Below are 17,966 nucleotides of genomic sequence, written 5' to 3' on the forward strand. Positions count from 1 at the left end.
GCTTGGAGAGAAACAAACAAACATCCGCCCCTCTTGAAGTCTGACTCCAACGCTCCCTCCTGGAGCCACGGTTCTCAGAACCGTATCCCAATCCTTACGGGAAGGCACAAGACTAGCTCCTATTCAACAGGTGTGCAGCCCCTCTCCTACCCCTTGTCCCTTTCTCTGTCCTGTTGGAACTAGGATCCAAACCCCAGAAATCATTTTCACCTGGATCCCACTCTGTCTACTCTCCACAGACTGTGAATAAGAGAAGCTACTCCCTCCCATCCTCCCAGCCACTAGCAGAGAAAGCAAGGTAGCTATCCAGCAGTAGGCCAGCAACTGAGCTCCCGTGTAAGCGAGGCATCAGTCAAGTGGGACACAGAGTCAAGGCTCCTGGCCACATGGTGGGGGGCTCCCCTGGGAAACTGCCAACTTAAGGTAGAGGCCCTAAACCCATGGCCCAAACCCTCTATGTACAGAGAAAGGGACACACGTATGCTGATCCAGACATACCACTGATAACCATCCTGGACAACCACTTAGGAGGAGTAGCATTCCCCCCCCCAATATGTCAATTGTCATACTCACTGTCTGGACCGGAAATAATACCATTGATCATGAGGCCTCCCAGCATACCTGAGGACTCAATTAAGGGGTATACCCCGGACGGGTACCCAGCCCACATGGGGGCTCCAGAGGACCAGCCACTGCTTCACTGACGCCTAAAGGGAACCTTCCTAGAAGTCCAAGTGTTCAGCATTGGTCCATAGCTGCTCAGCAGCCCCACGAGTTGCAGCCCTCACCTTCCCGTTTCTATACAACAGGGGCCATCCTTCATCAGCTAGCGTCCCTGAGACCTTACCAACCCCAGGGGACCCCGAATGACTCCTTGGAGCCCAACTGGCCTCATTTCCTCTTAGCTGGTCCAGGCCTCCTGCTCTGCCCACTTGGACAATCTGTCCACTTTGGAAAAGCGCCTCTTTTCTCGCATTGACCTCCTTACGTATCTACCAGTCACTCGTGATCCGGAGCTCTGAGAACCTGTGATTTCTGTGAAGACTGTACCAGGGCCAGAGGGGTGGTCACCATCCCTGGATACGCAAGTGCCCCCACGCGGAGAGAGGATGCCCATGAGTGTCTACCTCCTGTTGGCATGGCAAAGGTTCTCCACGGTTGTCGGGTTCACACATTCATGTTCCTAAGGACATGTAGGCTTACCCGCAATGTGTATGTACAAATCTGTATGTATCTTGAGTGTAACTGAGTTAACTCCGCAGTCTTAGTGAACGTCCATATTTGTTACCAAGAAGACCAAAGGGAGACTAGAAGCATACGCCCTTTGGGGGCTACCTGGGCAACACTGGGGTCACTTACCATGCCGTGAATCATACTGTCGCATCTGCACTTCCTCCACACAGTCAGCTGGGAACCAACCAGTACGGCCCTTCACGGTTCCCTCCCAGAAACCGCCCTCCCCAATGCTGAGCACTGGGGAAAGAAGCCAGACAGGTTGTCAGGGCAAAGCAGAGCTGGGGGGACACCCACGTCCCTGCCACCTGAGGTTCAGGTGTGCCCACAGCCCTAACCCTGGCTCTGCTCTCTTCCCAAGCCCACATTCCCCCTAGCCTTTTCCCTGGGAAGATTCTGGGATCCACATGGAAGAGAGAATTGAACAGATGGCCTCAGTGAAGGATGGACATGTGGGAGACAGACAGACACAGATGGACACACTTGAAGAGGACAGAGGCAGAAGCAGGGGCCACGCTACTGCTCCTGCCCACAGTGACCACTTCCCCCAACCATGGTAACTGACGTCCACCCAAGAGTCACTGCCAAGAGCTCAGGGTCATCGGCAGGCAGGCAGTGGAGGGAGCCACATGATGTACCAAGGGGGCTGATTTCACAACTACCTCCACCTCAGAGCCACAGTGCCCAAGGTAGGAACCCAATAACGACAGGGGGCCCCGTGACGAGAGGGGCTTGTCTCCCCCAAACAGGCATCATCCATGGAAGAAATGGGCACTGTGCACGGACAACCACAACTGTTACAGATCCCCGGAAGATGACAAGCCCCCCTCACCTGTATCCCAAGGATTTCCAATGAAGAAGCCCCAGAGTGACACAGGAACCCCACAAGGCGTGGGAGCTCTGTAATGGGTTAGGGTCCTTCCAACACAAGGACACAGTTGGCCTTGGCCCCCATCATAACAAGAACCGCCCCACAAGAGCCAAGCCTCTACCATGACAGAGCTAGAGCTTAATGCCAGGAGCCCGTAAGACCAGGGCCAGAGGCAGAGACCCTGGCACAGCAGCTTGCTGTCATGACCCAGGGACACCCCAACCACAGAGACCCCAAAATGACATGAACTAGGCCGCGTGCCCCGGGGCCCGCCCCCCACCCAGCTCGCGCCCCTCACCCCGCCCGCCCGCGCCCCTCACCCTTCACGGCCTCGCCGCGGTGCAGTGGGATCTCGCCCTCGCCCTGCGGGCTGTGCGCCTTCACAGCGATGAACTTGCGGCCGGGGACGGCACTGTAAAGTTTCCGCTTCGGGCCCCGGGGCGGCGGCGCGGGGGGCGCGGGAGACGCCGGGCCGGGGCCGGGCGCGGGGCCGGATCCGCCGGGCCCGCTGGGGCTGTAGACGAACACGTAGGTGACGGACGCGATGCCGGGGGGCAGCGGGCACGCGAAGCCGGCGCCCGGGGCCTCCATGGCGCACGGCCCGGCCCCGCCGCCGGCCTCACCGCAGCCGCCGCCGCAGCGCCCACCGCCCGCCCGCCGCCCGCCCGCCCGCCGGGGGCCCGGCCCGGGGCCGCTCCATGGGCCGCGCCGCCGCGCCCGGCCCGCTCCCGCCAGCGCACGAACCGCGCCCGCTCAGGGCTCGGGGGCCGCGGGGCTGCGCTCCCGGGCGCGCCGGGCTCGCTCCGTGCCACGGCCGCTCCGCGCCCCGCCTCCTCCGCCAGCTCCTCCCTCTGCGGGCGGCGGCGGCCGGCTAGCCCCGGGTCCGCGGTGCCCACAACAGACCGACCCCCGCGCGGGCGGCTGGAGAGAAACGAGAGCCAGAAGGTGGGCGCACGGGGGACGCCGGGCAGAAGTGCCAGGTAGGAGCTGGAGAAGGGCCGGCACCGAGGCTTCGGGCATCAGGGAAGGACAGGCGGGGCGCAGCGGTCCGGCCTCCTCACACCCTGACCACCAGCATGCACTGGGCGCCCCAATTCTCCTGCCTCCGGGCCTGTCTCCTCTCGCCTTAGACACCTGTCTAATGCCCATGTTCATTCTATGTTAACCACCTTTCCCATACCACTTCTCTGGGCTTAGGTATAGACTCTGAGGTCTTGATTTTCCTGTTTGCCCAAAAGCCTGCTTGGGCTCCCTAGTTCCCAGACAGGACAAATTCACCTGCTCTGCCAATGACTAGCTCTCTGAGACTTAAGAAATACGCTACACTGTTAACACCACCTAGACAACTGTGACCCTGCCCTTTTGGCCAGAGATTAAGTTACTGAATCCGCTTCAAATTTGCCCTTGTGGGCTCCACTATGGTGCTGGAGCAAAAACCTACAGACCATATTTCTGGGCTCCCTGCCAGGCTCAGCCAACAGCGAGCAACAATGAGCCACCGCAGCCCTACCAGGGTCCACGAACGCCATCCGTTTTGGTTTTGTTTGCAAAACAGGCAACCTGTGCCTGAACCTCTTCCGGAATCCTCAGTGCGCCCAACTTGCTCTCCACATCCTGACAGACCACTGTCATACCAGGTAAGCCTCCTTAACCTGTACCACAACTTTTCTAAGTGCTTCTCAGCCCCAAGCCCAGCTTTCTACTTCCTCAGAATCAGTCAGGACCACTGCTGAGATTGGGGGGTGGGGTGAGCCAGAGGCAAGCTGCGCAAGCATAGGTGCCTGCACGCACACACAAGCACGCGCGCACACGCACAGACACACAGATCGGGCACTCGAGTCACCTAATAAATGTGGAGAAGAAGGAACTCCGCCCTCCCAAAGAGCAGGTGAGCTGGAGACCCTAGAATAGAGGCGTTTGTTCTGTGCCTGCTGCAAGCTTCAGCAAGCACAAATGAAAGGGACCAAAGTGGCAGCCACACAAGTTCCACTCGAAAGCAGCCCTCCTGGCAAACTGCGACATCCTAGAATGCACTCAGCCACCAACCCATTCGATTCTTAGAAAACCAGAGGGGCAACGCAAAAGCTTCAGGGGAGAACTGTGATATGGAACCAAACTGACAACCTTGGGGGGGGGGGGGGGAGGTCCGAGGCGCCTACAGCCTGGGAAGTGGGCGGCATACACAGGGGAACAACGCAAAAGGGAAAGCTTCATATAATCTGCATCAAATGCCTTCTACCAAACACCTGTACCCAGGTCAGCTGATCCCTACTCCCTGTGACTTTAAACAAGTCTCCGGCCCAAGCTGGGCCTCAGGACCCCAGCCTGTACAATGATGTGAACACAGACAGCCTAAGCGATAGAGCTTAGCTGAGTGACAGACAGGCTCTGCTGCTCAGCCCAGTGGTACACCAACCCATAGGGCTGTAAGAGCTGGCCGACACTGTGAAAACAACATGCTGCTTATGTAACACTTGCATCCAACAGGCTTCCAAACACCTTCTCTAGACCTGGCTCTGGAGATACGGCAGGAGGCCAGAAGGATAGCTCCTGACCGCCAGGCAAATTTAAGACTACAACCAGTGGTTAACACAGACAGCATACCAGGGTCTAAGAAGTCGAACCCTCACAGGCACCCCCAGAGAGCTTCTCAAAGGAAACACCTTGCACTGGACTGGTGAGGAGCCAGCAAGGTGGTTACTCTTAAGTCTATAAAGGCTAAGAGCTCCAGGCTACGCTTCCTACTCTTAAGTTACGGGGAAATCAGTGCTGCAAATATCCTGGTTTCTCGCGATTCCAGGACTCAGGAGGGAGGTTAAAAGTAGGTATGTCTACAGGGCTGGGCCTGGGTTGCGGAGATGCAAGGGGGGGGGGGGATGCACTCTCACTTGCAGGCCTTGAGCCTACATAGAAAGGCATGTCCCAACCCACTTCCTACCAGTACCACCAGTTTCCCTGCTGCAAATGAGCTTTCTAACAACAAGCTGGACCATACCCTCTCTACCCACAACTCCCTCCGCTGCCCGCTATCCCCAGCAAGCCCCAGTTTCTACCGGAGATCAGCCTGAGTAAAGCCACCCAGGAACTCCGGCCACGAGCCCCACCCATCACCGCCAGCGCATGTACCATGAACCATCTTTCCCTGCCTTTCAGCTCTGGTTGGTCATAGCTCTCGGCCCACCCTGATGCCCCCCAGGACCATGCGTACCCTCCTACCTGATCTTGTTGTGGCTACCCCTGCCTGCTGCAGGGCCACTGATGTCCTTTTCCGGCTCACTATCCCTGTCCCGGTCTTTCTCCTCCTGAAGCCGCTGAAGCAGCAGTTGATGAGGGAGGCTTCGGAGAGTGGGCCCAGGAGAAGCTGCAGGCTGGGCATCGCCTTTCAGGTTGATATCACTGGCTGAGCGCTGTAAGGGTCGAGGGGATGCCAAGCCGCTTGGGCCAGCCAGACGTCGTCGCTTTGCATAGCTGGGGGTTTCCCTGAATGGTACTAGAGTAGAGGGGCACTAGTTAAGACTCTGAGGACTAAGTGATTTGCAGGGGGGGGGGGGAGAACGGGGACGGGGACAGCTGACGACTTTGTGACTACATTTCTCCTTTCCTTTTCCTCTCTCCAAACCATCCCATATACCCTTCCTTACTTTCAAATTCATGACCTCTTTTTTTCATTGGTACTACATGCATATATGCATATATATTCCTAAATATAAGCTGTTCAGTACATATACTGTTACTTATAAGGATGATTTCAGGGCTGACCATTTGGTACTAGATAACCAATCAGTTTGCTCTTCTCTGGGCAACACTGTTTCTCCCACTCCCAGTATGCCCCAGTTGTCTGTAGTTCTTTCTGTAGGGCAACTGACCTTTTAAGACTAAAATCCTGGGCTAGAAGATAGCTCAGGTAATTAAAGTGCTTTCTGTGCAAAACTGAGGACCTGAGTTCAATCCTCAGCACTCACAGAAAAAGCCAGGTATGTTGGCATGCACTTGTAATCCCAGCACTGGGGACATGAAGCCAAGCAGTAGATGCCTGGGGCTCCCTGGCCAGCCTGCCTACATAATCAGTGAGCCCCAAGCCTGGGGAGAGAGCCTGTCTCCAAAATCAAGGTGGGTAGCTCCTGAAGAAAAATACCCAAGGTTGGCTCCTTGCTTCAACACACATATACACACACACCTACCTGTATATAGATAAACCTACACAGAGAGAGACAAATGGAGTCTAAAATGTGTTCCAGAAGTGTCCCAATCCCAGGAAATCAGAACAGTTAGCCACATGAATGAAGTCACCAACAGGTGATCACATCCAAGCCATGCTGCCTCCAACCCTAACTTAGAGGTTTTAAACTTGTTCCTCTTCTCAGGCAGCTAAGGCTTTGGAATGCCCAGATACGTTGTTAGAACTTCCCACTTTACAAGGTTCGGGATAAATCAGGCTACCCATGACAGATCTCACCAGGCTACTGCTATGTGAGACTGTGTACTATTGACTATCGCCAAGGAAACTAAAAAAGGCGTTCTAGACCAGAGTCAGCAAACATCCTAAAAAGAATCCAGCAGTAACTATTTCAGGATCCGCAAAGCGGAGTCTCCACTGCCACGTCTCAAACTCTACCGTGGCACCATGAAAACTGCTACAAACAGTATGTCTACAAATGGGCTTGTCTATGTTCCAGTAAAACTTTAAAGACAGATGAGATGTTGACTGTACGTTATGTATAAGAGAATCACTTTAGATCCAAAGACACATATATATTGAAAGTTAGAATATTTTCATTTGTTTGTTGTGTTTTATTTCAAGGTAGGGTCTCACTCTGTAGCCCTGGCTGCCTTGGAACTCACTGTGTAGACCAGGCTGGCCTCCAACCCACAGAGAACTGCCTGGCTTTGATTCCCAAGTGCTGGAATTAAAGGTATATGACACTATGCCTGAATAAAATTAGAATAAATTTTTTAAAAAACTAACATATGTAAATAGACAATAAACTTTAAATGAAAAAAAAAACGTAAACCCGGAAAGATAGCTCATATAGTAGAATGCTTGACATACAAGCATGAGGACCTGAGTTCAATTCCCTATACCCACATAAAGTCAGTGTTATTGAGTACACTTATCCCAGAGCTGAGGAGGCAGAGACAGGAGATTCCTGGGACTCACTGGTCAGCTAGCCGAATCTAATCAGCAGTCCAGTCCAGTGAGAAACCATGCCTCAACAAGCAAGATTCAGGATGGTTGCCAAGGAACACCACTGGAGGCTGGCCTCAGGCCTATACAGTCATACAAACACATACATCTGCACACAGACACGCACACACACACACACACACACAAGAAAATGTGTGTGTGTGTGTGTGTGTGTGTGTGTGTGTGTGTGTGTAACAAGAGTCAGAAAGATACATTATATGTCAGTAAGGTCAGTTCATCAAGAATATTAACTATTAACATATATACACCAAAGAAAACAAAAGCAAAATATATGAAACAAATAGCACTGCCTGAGAAACAGAAATAGAAGCGGGGCAGTGGTGGGCGCACGCCTTTAATCCCTAGCACTTGGAAGGCAGAGGCAGGCAGGTCGCAGTGAGTTCGAAGGCAGCCTCATCTACAGAGTGAGTTCCAGGACAGCCAGAACTTCACAGAGAAATCCTGTCCTGAATACCAAAATATCAAGCCAAAAGAGAGAAATAGGCAGTTCTACAATTTATAGCCAAAAACTTCAATACTCATTTCCGATAATGAACAGAAGATCAAAAACGTAAATGAGGACACAGGAGACAAGCCAATGAGACCTGACTAACCATCTAGGGCCTCTCATTCAAATGCAGTACTTCTAGATAGCTAACACCTCCATGTAAAAAGGAGGTGTTTGTCTAGCACACCCAAGTGTCAGGTTCCATCCCAGTTTTGGAAAAAAAGAGTTGGAAGACCTAGGCATGGTAGCATATGTCTATAATCCCAGCATTGGAGAGGCAAAGGCAGGAAAGTCAGTACAAGTTCAAGACCAGCCAGGGGTTCATAACAAGACTTTGTCTCAACAACAACAAAGTCAGCCTTCTGGGTGTGATGGCATACACTTAATCCTAGCACTGGAGGCAAAGGCAGTTGTATCTCTGTGAGTTAGAGGTCAACCTGGTCTTCATAGTGAAAGGGACAGTCAGGGTAACATAGACCTTGTCTCAAAAAAAAAAAAAAAAAGGTGTGTTGGGGGAGATAGCTCAGCCATTAAGAGTGGCTGTCAACAGAACGTGGGTTCAATTCCCAGCACCCACATGATTGATAGCTTACAACCATCCACAACTCCAGTTCCAGGGACTCCACAAAGTCCTCTTCTGACCTTTGCAGGCACGAGGGTGCTCACATGGTGCACAGACAAACATGCTGGCAGAATCTTCATGCACATAAATAACGCAAGGAGTCAACACACTTTTAGCTAGACTGACTGTAGTAATATTTCAGTTGTATTTTAATAAATAAAGCTTGCCTGAAGATCAGAGAGTAAAACAGCTGCAGTGGTCAGCCTTACAGACCAGGCAGTGGTGGCACACACCTTTAATTCCAGTAGCCACACTAGTTTGTCACAGAAACCAGGCAGTAGTGGTGCACGCCTTTAATCCCAGCACTAGAGAGGAATGAATGTAAGACAGGAGACAGCTCTCAGGCAGTCTCATTCTGAGGATTCCTGGAGGCAGGATCGTCATTTCAGACTGAGGTAAAGTAAGAGCCAGTGGCTGGCTGTTTTGCTTCTCTGATATTCAGATTGAACCCCAATATCTGTCTCTGAGTTATTAATTGTGCTATAACTGACTGATTTATTTATTTGGTTTTTCAAGACAGACTTTCTCTGTAGTTTTGAGCCTGCCCTGGAACTAGCTCTTGTAGACCAGGCTGGCCTTGAACCCACAGAGATCCAACTGCCTCTGCCTCCTGAGTGCTGAGTGCTGAGATTAAAGGTGTGCACCACCATCGCCCAGCTACAACTGACTTTAAAACATATATATATATATATATATATATTAAAAAGACAATAAAATCAGAAATGACTTGGTATTGTCACCAATCTTTCAAAATAAATAAAACATAAAATAATACTATGAACGATCATTTGCCACCAAACTAGATAAGCTAATTAGACAGACAATTATTTTTTAAATCCACAAATTACAAAAACTGACTCAAGAAGAAATAGAAAATCTCAACGGACTCAAAACAAGGAAACTGACTGAGAAATCACAAACTTCCTACCAACAACAGAAAGGTGGTAACAGATGGCATGACCAGAAACACTTGAAGAATCAGCATCAATCCTTCCCAAACTCGCCCAAAGAAACAGGAAGAAGAAAACAATTCCTAACTGACTTGTATTCTAGATCCCCAAGCTGGATAAAACATTCCAAGGATAAACACTTCAGGAACCAGTGTGGTACATCAATAGAACAAAACAGAAAAACAACATCACGATTTGAGTTGATTCAGAAAAAATAATCACTAAAAATCCAACACCCTTTAATGATAAAATATCAGAAAACTATGAACAGAAACTTCCTCAATGTGTTAAGGCGTCTTTATAAGCCACAGCTAACATCATACTCAGTGGTGAAAGACTCAAAAGCTTTCCTCAAACACAAGGAGCAAGGCCAGGATGCTTGCTTTCATGACTGCTGTTCAACATGGCAGAGAGGTTCAAGCCAGAGCACTAGGGAACAAAAGCAAGGGAGGCTGAGCATAGAGGCACATGCCTTTAACCTCGACCCTCAGTAGTTCGAGGCCAGCCAAGGCTACGTAGTGAGACTACCTCCAAAAAAGAAGGAAAAGGGCTGGAGAGATGGCTTCGAAGCTAAGAGAACTGGCTTCTTTTAAAAAGAGAGAGAAAGGAAAGGAAAAACAAGCTGGGCAGTGGTGGCACATGCCTTTAATCCCAGCACTCGGAAGGCAGAGGCAGGCGGATCTCTGCGAGTTCTAGGCCAGCCTGGTCTACAAGAGCTAGTTCCAGGACAGGCTCCAAAGCCACAGAGAAACCCTGTCTCAAAAAAGAAAAAATTGAAATGTATCCAAATTAGAAAGAAGAAGTAAATCCATTTGCAGACAGGATGATCCCATCTATACTCCAGGCGGTGGCAGTGCACACCTTTAATTCCAGCACTCGGGAAGCAAAGGCAGGCAGATCTCTGTGAGTTTGAGATCAGCCTGGTCAACATGAGCCAGTTCCAGGATAGGCTTCAAAAAAAGAGAGACAGAGAGAAAGAGAGAGAGGGGGGGGGGAGGGAGGGAGGGAGGGAGGAAGGAAGAGGAAAATCCCAATAATGTGCCAAGAAAGCCACTAAAGCAAATACAGAAAAACTGGTAACAGCCAGCTACCGTTTCTACACACCAGCAGTGAGTACCAGTGGAAAAGGAAAACGTCCTTCACCAAATACTGCCAAACAACTAAAGAGCCACACGAAAGCCGATTCTGAACTCACAGTTCATACAAAAATTAGGCTACAATTGATCAGTGACCTAAATATAAACGCCGAGGAATATAAATATAAAGTCAGAGGAAAACTCAGTGGCTGGTGGGCGGGGGGATGCCATTTGGATGCCACTCAGCGTGGTGACTCTCACACTTTGAATTCCACCTGAGTAAATCAACATCTAATGTAAACTGTGAACCGAAATTAGACATTGTACCAGTTAGGAAGCACCAACTAACATCTAAGCGATCAAACCGTATTTCTTATCTTGCTTCTCCTGGCAGTATTTCTTGCCCCTCTATTCATGAGTTACAGAATAAAATTTAAACATGCTTAGGTTTTTCTTGTATCAGATCTAATATAAGAAGAAATTACCGGAGCCACACACAAATAGGAGAGGTCAGCTGCTGAGCCCTGTTGGCCACCACTTGGAACCAACCCTCTGGTGCGCCACATTCTGTGTGAAATTCTCTGGGTTTGTTTGAGAGCATTTTGACTCAACGGTGGCTCCTGAAGTCACACTGACTTCTGAAGTTGAAATAAAGGCTGTCCTGGGTCCTGTAGGGAGTCTTTAGGTGTCTTAACTGGGTCTAATGAATAGATTACAGTAGGAAGCTCCCAGGAAGACAGGAAATAATAGGTTGTTTAAATCCAGCAACTGGGACTCTATCTCAGAATTTGCTCTTTTCTAGACAAAGGGTAAATCTTACCAAGAAAAATTATCATCTTGGAAACCACAAAGTGTGTGTGGGGGTGGGGGGAGACAGAGAAAGAGAGAGTCTGTCTGTGTATGTGTGTGTCTGTATGTTTGTCTGTCTGTCTGTCTGTCTGTGTGTGTGTGTCTTGCTTCATAGCTCAGGTTGTCCTCAATCTCTTATCCCTCTACCTCCAGAATTACAGCATATACCACAATCAAGTTCTTCAGTCTGCTTTTTAACCACTGTTAGACTTCAATCAAAATCTTGAGCTCAGAAATAAATAAAGGTAATCCTGTCTAGATAAAAAACATTTTGCAGCCAAGCAGTGATGGCACACACCTTTAATCCCACCACTTGGGAGGCAGAGATAGGCGAATCTCTGAGTGTTCAAGGCCAGCCTGGCCTACAGATTGAGTTCCAGGACAGCCAGAGCTGTTACACAGAGAAACCCTGTCTTGAAAACAAAGAAAATAACATTTTGCCTTTCTCTCATAGGTGCCAACCTGAGCTCATGTATAATCTAAACACATTGATAGGACCTGGTGTCACCCTGAAGATCACCAGCTCCATGGCTACAAGCCCCATGGAGTCCACATACAGGTTACATGTGAATTAGAAAAACTAGAAACCTATTGAAAGTCATTCCTAAAGTGTTTCTTACCCATGCTATAGTCAACCAGATCTAAGGACAAAAGAAAAATACGTTACTGATTTCAGAGTGCACTAGGTAATTTGGGGTTTTTGTTTGGTTTGGGCTTGTCCGTTTGTTTGTTGAGAGAAGGTCTCACTGTGTAGCCCTAGATAGACAGGAACTCACTGAGATCTGCCTGCCTCTACCTCTCAAGTGCTGGAATTAAAGGCCTTTGGCACTATGCCTGGCTCCTTGATTTGTCTTTAATCCTAAACTAACTTTAACAATCCAGAAATTTAACATTGCCCCTGCAATGTTAAAGAGATACTGAATTAATTAATCTTGTTTGATGTGTGAAATTGTATGGAAAGCATTGTAGTACTAAACCTTTTGGGGTCGAGGGTGGGGATATAGCCGAAGCTGGACCCAAACTTGTCCTTATCCCGCCTCAGCCTCCAGTGTACTAGGACCATAGGCATACACCACCCCGGTACCAAATTTTAAACCATACTTTCACATAATTTCAAAATACAAATATTATAAAAGTGTGTAAAATTCCTGGAAATTGGACTTGTTTTGGGTACAATCCTATCAGTCGTGTAAGTCCGGCTGTGGTAAAATCCTGTAAGCCACAAAAAGAAACCCAATCCTTGCTGACTTTGTCACCAGCTTTCAGCCATAGCTGTTTGGAGTCTTGCCAAGTGTACAGTTATTATTGTCATTCTTCTCTAAAAGTATGTGCGATTAGCTGCAGCCCAAAATCATTTCTCCTTCAAAAACAGTGTTGGACTCAGACAAGTACTATGGAATCCAGGTTCCCAGTAACTTCACGATCATACCACTAGCTTGGAGAAGAATTTTCAGAACTGTAATGAAGAAATGAGACCAGCAATGGTGGCCTGAGCCTGAAGTCCTGACAGTTCGGAGGCTGAGTCCAAAGAACTGCTTGAACCCAGGAGTTCAGGACCAGCCTGAGCAATAACACTGAGAAAAGGTGGGGGCAGGAGGAGGAGAGAAAGAACGAGAGAAGGGAGGGAAGGAGAGAGAGCAGAGAAAGAAAGAGGAGAGAAAAACAGACTAAAGAAGAAGAGGAGGAAGAAAATAAATACCTGGTGGTTTGTTCCAACCACTAAACCAAGTCCAAGCAAAAGAAGAAGTAGGGACATGGGTCTGGACCTGAAATTCTAGCACTCTGAAGCTGAGGCAAGAGGGTCACTGTAAGTGCAAGATGAGCCTGGACTACACAGTGAGTTCCAGACCTTCTGGGATGTAGAATAAGACCCTGTCTCAAAATAATAAACAAACAGAAAAAGAAATCATGACACAAAAGGGAAACACTGATGAGGTATCTGAGTCTGCTTAATTTCAGTGGATGACTTTTTTTAGCAACTTTTTTAATAAAGTTTTTTTAAAAAAAAAACTGAAAAAAATGAGGTGAGTAATTTTATGTTTATTTGAATTTTTCATTTTAATGTTCTTGATTTAAGGACTATGCTTTCCTTTTGCACTGTCTGTGGCCTATTGGTGATTTTTTTTGAAAATTAAAACTGAAATATTTGCCGGGCGGTGGTGGTGCATGCCTTTAATCCCAGCACTGGAGAGAGAGAGGCAGGTGAATCTTTCTGAGTTCAAGGCCAGCCTGGTCTACAGAGTGAGTTCCAAGGCATCCTGGGTTACACTGAGAAACCCTGAAATATTCACTTTCTCCACCGGATCCTCGGCACTGTTAGAGCTAAGCATGGGCATGTGTATTACATGGTAATATATTATCTGCACAAGTTCACTAAGAAACTGTGCTGCTTTCGATAGCGCACAACTGGAGAAACCGATCCTATTACCAAAGCTTTGATTAGAATGTGATTTGAGAATCTGCACAGGATGCCAACCTGCAAGAGCTGTTCCAAGCCTTATTGTGAGTAAAATGTCACTTTCTGCCTGTTTCCTCCAGAAACCTGAGGGGATTTGAAAAACCGTTTAAAAAAAAAAAAAAACAATGAATTACTGCAAGGGTAGTCTGCAGTTCATCTTGATTTTAATTTCTGAGCCATAAAAGATTTTTAAAAGTCCAAACTGAGGCCAGGCGGTGGTAGCACATGCCTTTAATACCAGCACAGAGGCAAGCGGATCTCTGGGAATTCGAGGAAAGCCTGGTCTAAGAGCGAGTTCCAAGACAGACTCCAAAGCTACACAGAGAAACCCCGTCTCAAAAGAAAAAAAAAGTCCAAACTGAGGTTCCTTGCCAAAAGTTTCAGCAAAACAAACTAAAGAGCCTGTGTGGTTAACTACTCTCCTTACTAAAGGTGTTGCTGTGTTATTGTTGTTGCTGGGAGACAGTCTGATGTAGCCCAGGCTGGCCTCAAACTCACTTGCGCTGAGGATGACTTTGAACCTCTGATCCTGTCTCCACTTCCAGAGTGCTGGGATTAGTGAAACAACCCAGCGCTTTGCACAGCTGGGCAGGCACCCTACCAATTTTAGCTACATTCCAAGCCTCTCCTACTAAATGTGTCTAAATAGGCTAAGGTTCAAAGACTGGCATAGCTACAGAGAGTTCTGCTTCAGAGAAAACCGCAGAACACTGTTCTGAGACTGTGGGCCTGCTCACTGGTTTGAAATTGTTAGTAGTAATATTTATTACCTATAAGCTGAACTGGATATTGATCTTCTATATTCCTCCATTTGAATGTTTTCCCACTTCTCCAACTTAGAATCACTAAGAACAGGAGCTGTTTGTTCCTGAAACTCCAAAGCTGGAGAGAGACACCTTGATGCAATTCCAGAGGATAACCCTGCCCAAGCGCTGGCCACCAAGGGAGGTCAGCCTTCTCCCAGTGCCAGAAATACGGGCATTTGAGATGCAAGCCAAGAAACATGCTTCGAGCTCAACTCCAGAAATCTTGGCTAACTTCTTTCTGGACTCTGACTGATTCTGTTTGTTCTAATGATTCACCTTTGCTATGCTTTTGTTTAATAGAAATATTATTTTGAGCAAGGCATGACGGCATACACCTTTAATCCCAGAGGCTGGTGGATCTCTGAGTTGGAGGCCAGCCTAGTCTATATAATGAGTTCCAGGATGTAGAGAGAACCTATCTCAAAAAAAAAAAAAAAAAAGATGTATACATACTTTGGTTGCTAGAATCCTCAGCTAAGGGCACACTGTAGTCTTGGGCATCTGCCTCATAGTTATCATAATCATCCAGTGTGCTACATTTTCTTCTAGGGTCTCAAATGTGTCTTCACAGCCGTCCACAGTACACCAACAACAAAAATGAGATCAACAACAACAACAACAATCTTCAACAGCTAACAGTACGATTTGAATCAAAGACATCCATCCAGCCATGACACATTATAATGATACTTATGCCCAAGTTCTGGTCAAAGTGAATAACTATTTTTGTTTAAAAAATAAAAAGGCATGGTGGTAAGTGTCTTTAACCCCAGCCCCGTCTCCATGGGTCTAAGGTCAGCCTGATCTACATGGTGAGTTCCTGGCCAGGCGGGGCTACACAGTGACGTGGGTCATCTCACTGGGATGCCGTTAATGGGAGTGGCTCTGGCACTCTAATGCCAAACACAGTAGAGCCCATCAGAAACTACAGTAATCAGACCAACCAGCTAACTTCTAAACAAAGGTTGTCCTGTCTTTGGCCTTCGGCTCCTTTCAGCAGAGTGCAGCCTCCGTTTAGGAGTTGCAGAATACTAAAAGCTCCACAAAATGTAAGCATGCTTACATATTCTTCTATCAGTGATAAACAGTGCGACCTTATGTTTGGCAATGGATTCTTAGGTACAACATCAAAAGCATGAGAATTTTTTTTTTCTCTTTTGCTTTTTCAAGACAGAGTTCTCTGTAGCTTTGGAGCCTGTCCTGGAACTAGCTTTTGTAGACCAGGCTGGCCTCGAACTCACAGAGATCGGCCTGCCTCTGCCTCCTGAGTCCTGGAATTAAAGGCGTGCGCCACCACCGCCTGATGAGAACTTGTTTTAATTTTAATTAAAAAAACAAAATGGAGTATGATAACAAGTACCTATAGACCCTGCTACTGAAGAGGCTGAGGCAGGAAGACCACCTGAGCCTAGAATTCAAAACCAATCTGAGCAAGAAACAAAGCAGGACATGGTAGTTTCTTTCCTGTAATACGGATACTCAGAGGCTAAGGCAGAAGACCTGTCAAGAGTTTGAAACCAGTCTGGGATACGTACAGAGCTCAACGCCAACCTGGGCCACAGTGAAAACTTATCTCAAACAACACCCAAACCATATACAATGTATTTTCAGTTTGTTGCATCTATTTATTTGTGTATGTACATACATGAACATAATGCCATGGCCCTGTGAAACACGTCAAGGTCCTGAAGAAGTCAGCTCTCTCCTTGTACCATGTGCATTTCCCAGGCTTAGCAGCAAACACGTTTACCCACTAAGCCATCTTGCTGGCCCTATATTCTTTACTATATTCAAAGTAAATAAAGAATTCTTATAGTTCAACAATAAGGGAAAAAACTTAAGTGAGTAAAGGCCTTCACTTTCCTCCAAAGACACACAAATGAAAAACTCCTGAGAATGTGCTTAATAGCATTGGGCATTAGGAAACCACAAACCACAATGAAATACCACACCATATCCAACAGGGTAACTACAATTTAAAAAAAAAAAAGCAGGCAAGCATTGGGAAGAAGGTAAAGACGCTAGAAACCCACGGATAGATGAAAGAAGTTTAATGGAAACAGTTTAGAAACTCTTCAAAAATGTAGTAACTATCATATCACCTAGCAATTCCACTCCTTGGGATAAGCCCAAAAGAAGTGTAAACTATTATTCATATAAACTCATGTACAAACATGTTTGTGATAGCAATATTCATAAATCGAAAAGTAAAGACCAGCTGGAGGGATGGCTTCAGCTTTCAGCTTTTTTTTGGTTTGGTTTGGTTTGGTTTGGTTTGGTTTTTCGAGACAGGGATTCTCTGTAGCTTTGGAGCCTGTCCTGGAACTAGCTCTTGTAGACCAGGCTAGCCTCGAACTCACAGAGATCCGCCTGCCTCTGCCTCCTGAGTGCTAGGATTAAAGGCGTGCGCCACCATCGCCCAGCATGGTTTCAGCTCTTAAGAGTGGATACTGACTTGAAGAGGGACACAGGTTTGGGTCCCAGTACCCACACTGGGTGGCTCACAACCATCTGTATCTCCAGTTTCAGGGGATCCGTACTCTTTTCTGGCCCCCAAGGGCACCTGTATGCATGTTGTACACATACAGACAAGCAGGCAGACACACAAGCACACAACATACACACTATATGTGTGTGTGTGTCTGTGTGTTTTAAAGTAGAAACAACTTATATATCCACCAGTAGGCGAATGAATAAGCCAAATACCATGCACACAGACAACAGAATACATTTTAGCCATAAGAAGGAATGAAATGATCTTGCAAGGCAGATGAAGTTCGAAGGCACAAAGAAAGGGTAATCGTGTAATTCCATTGATACGAAACAGCAATAACAGGTAAATGCCAAAAGAAATTATGTTCTCAGCTGACAGGCTGGGGAGGAGGGCAATACAGAACTTAACATATCTGAGATACCCTTTGGAGCAATGAAAACATTTTGGGATTCAACAAAACTGGCATTCAATACTGTAAATGTAAGGAATGCTGCCGGATTGTCAATAAAAGTAGTCAATTTTAAGTAAGGAACATTTCGCCTTGATTTAAAAACAAAAACTATACCGTGGGCAGGCTCTGGCCTGCAGCACTGCCTGCCAAGACTGTCTACAACTATTATAAAAAGCGTGGAGCCAGGATAGGCCGAGCAGGCTTCACCTTGAGCTGGTGACCAGTGTAGACGCTCAGGCCACACCCGGGCCCAGACTCAGAACCTACACTGAACAAGCTCTCCAGGTGACGTCACCATATGAGAAGCATTGCCCTGGCTGGTGACCCCCAGAATCCTGGGACAAAGGGCAGAGGGATAGTCCTACAGCTCATCCTAGATATTATACAAGTCCCTCATCTCTTGTGAAATCAGTTACAAACAAGTCACTAGAATTCAGCCCCTTCCAGGATCAAATGCTACAGG

The 17,966-nt window shown here is 47.7% G+C and overlaps 1 protein-coding gene across 4 annotated transcripts in view; it reads right to left on the minus strand.

The window, feature by feature from the left end:
* The window catches only part of Shank3 (SH3 and multiple ankyrin repeat domains 3), a 57,858-nt gene that overhangs the window by 32,205 nt on the left and 7,687 nt on the right, over positions 1 to 17,966 (minus strand). For all 4 annotated transcript variants that reach the window (XM_041671711.1, XM_041671712.1, XM_041671714.1 and 1 more), the window contains 3 exons: positions 5,321 to 5,594; positions 2,425 to 2,618; positions 1,360 to 1,473 (listed from right to left, as the gene is read on the minus strand). In XM_041671711.1, coding sequence (XP_041527645.1) covers positions 1,360 to 1,473; positions 2,425 to 2,618; positions 5,321 to 5,594 — 582 coding nt within the window. The remainder of the gene's footprint in view (positions 1 to 1,359; positions 1,474 to 2,424; positions 2,619 to 5,320; positions 5,595 to 17,966) is intronic.

Source organism: Microtus oregoni, unplaced genomic scaffold (assembly GCF_018167655.1).
Source record: "Microtus oregoni isolate MIOR12 unplaced genomic scaffold, Mior012 000022F_ref0000154, whole genome shotgun sequence".
Classification (NCBI taxonomy): domain Eukaryota; kingdom Metazoa; phylum Chordata; class Mammalia; order Rodentia; family Cricetidae; genus Microtus; species Microtus oregoni.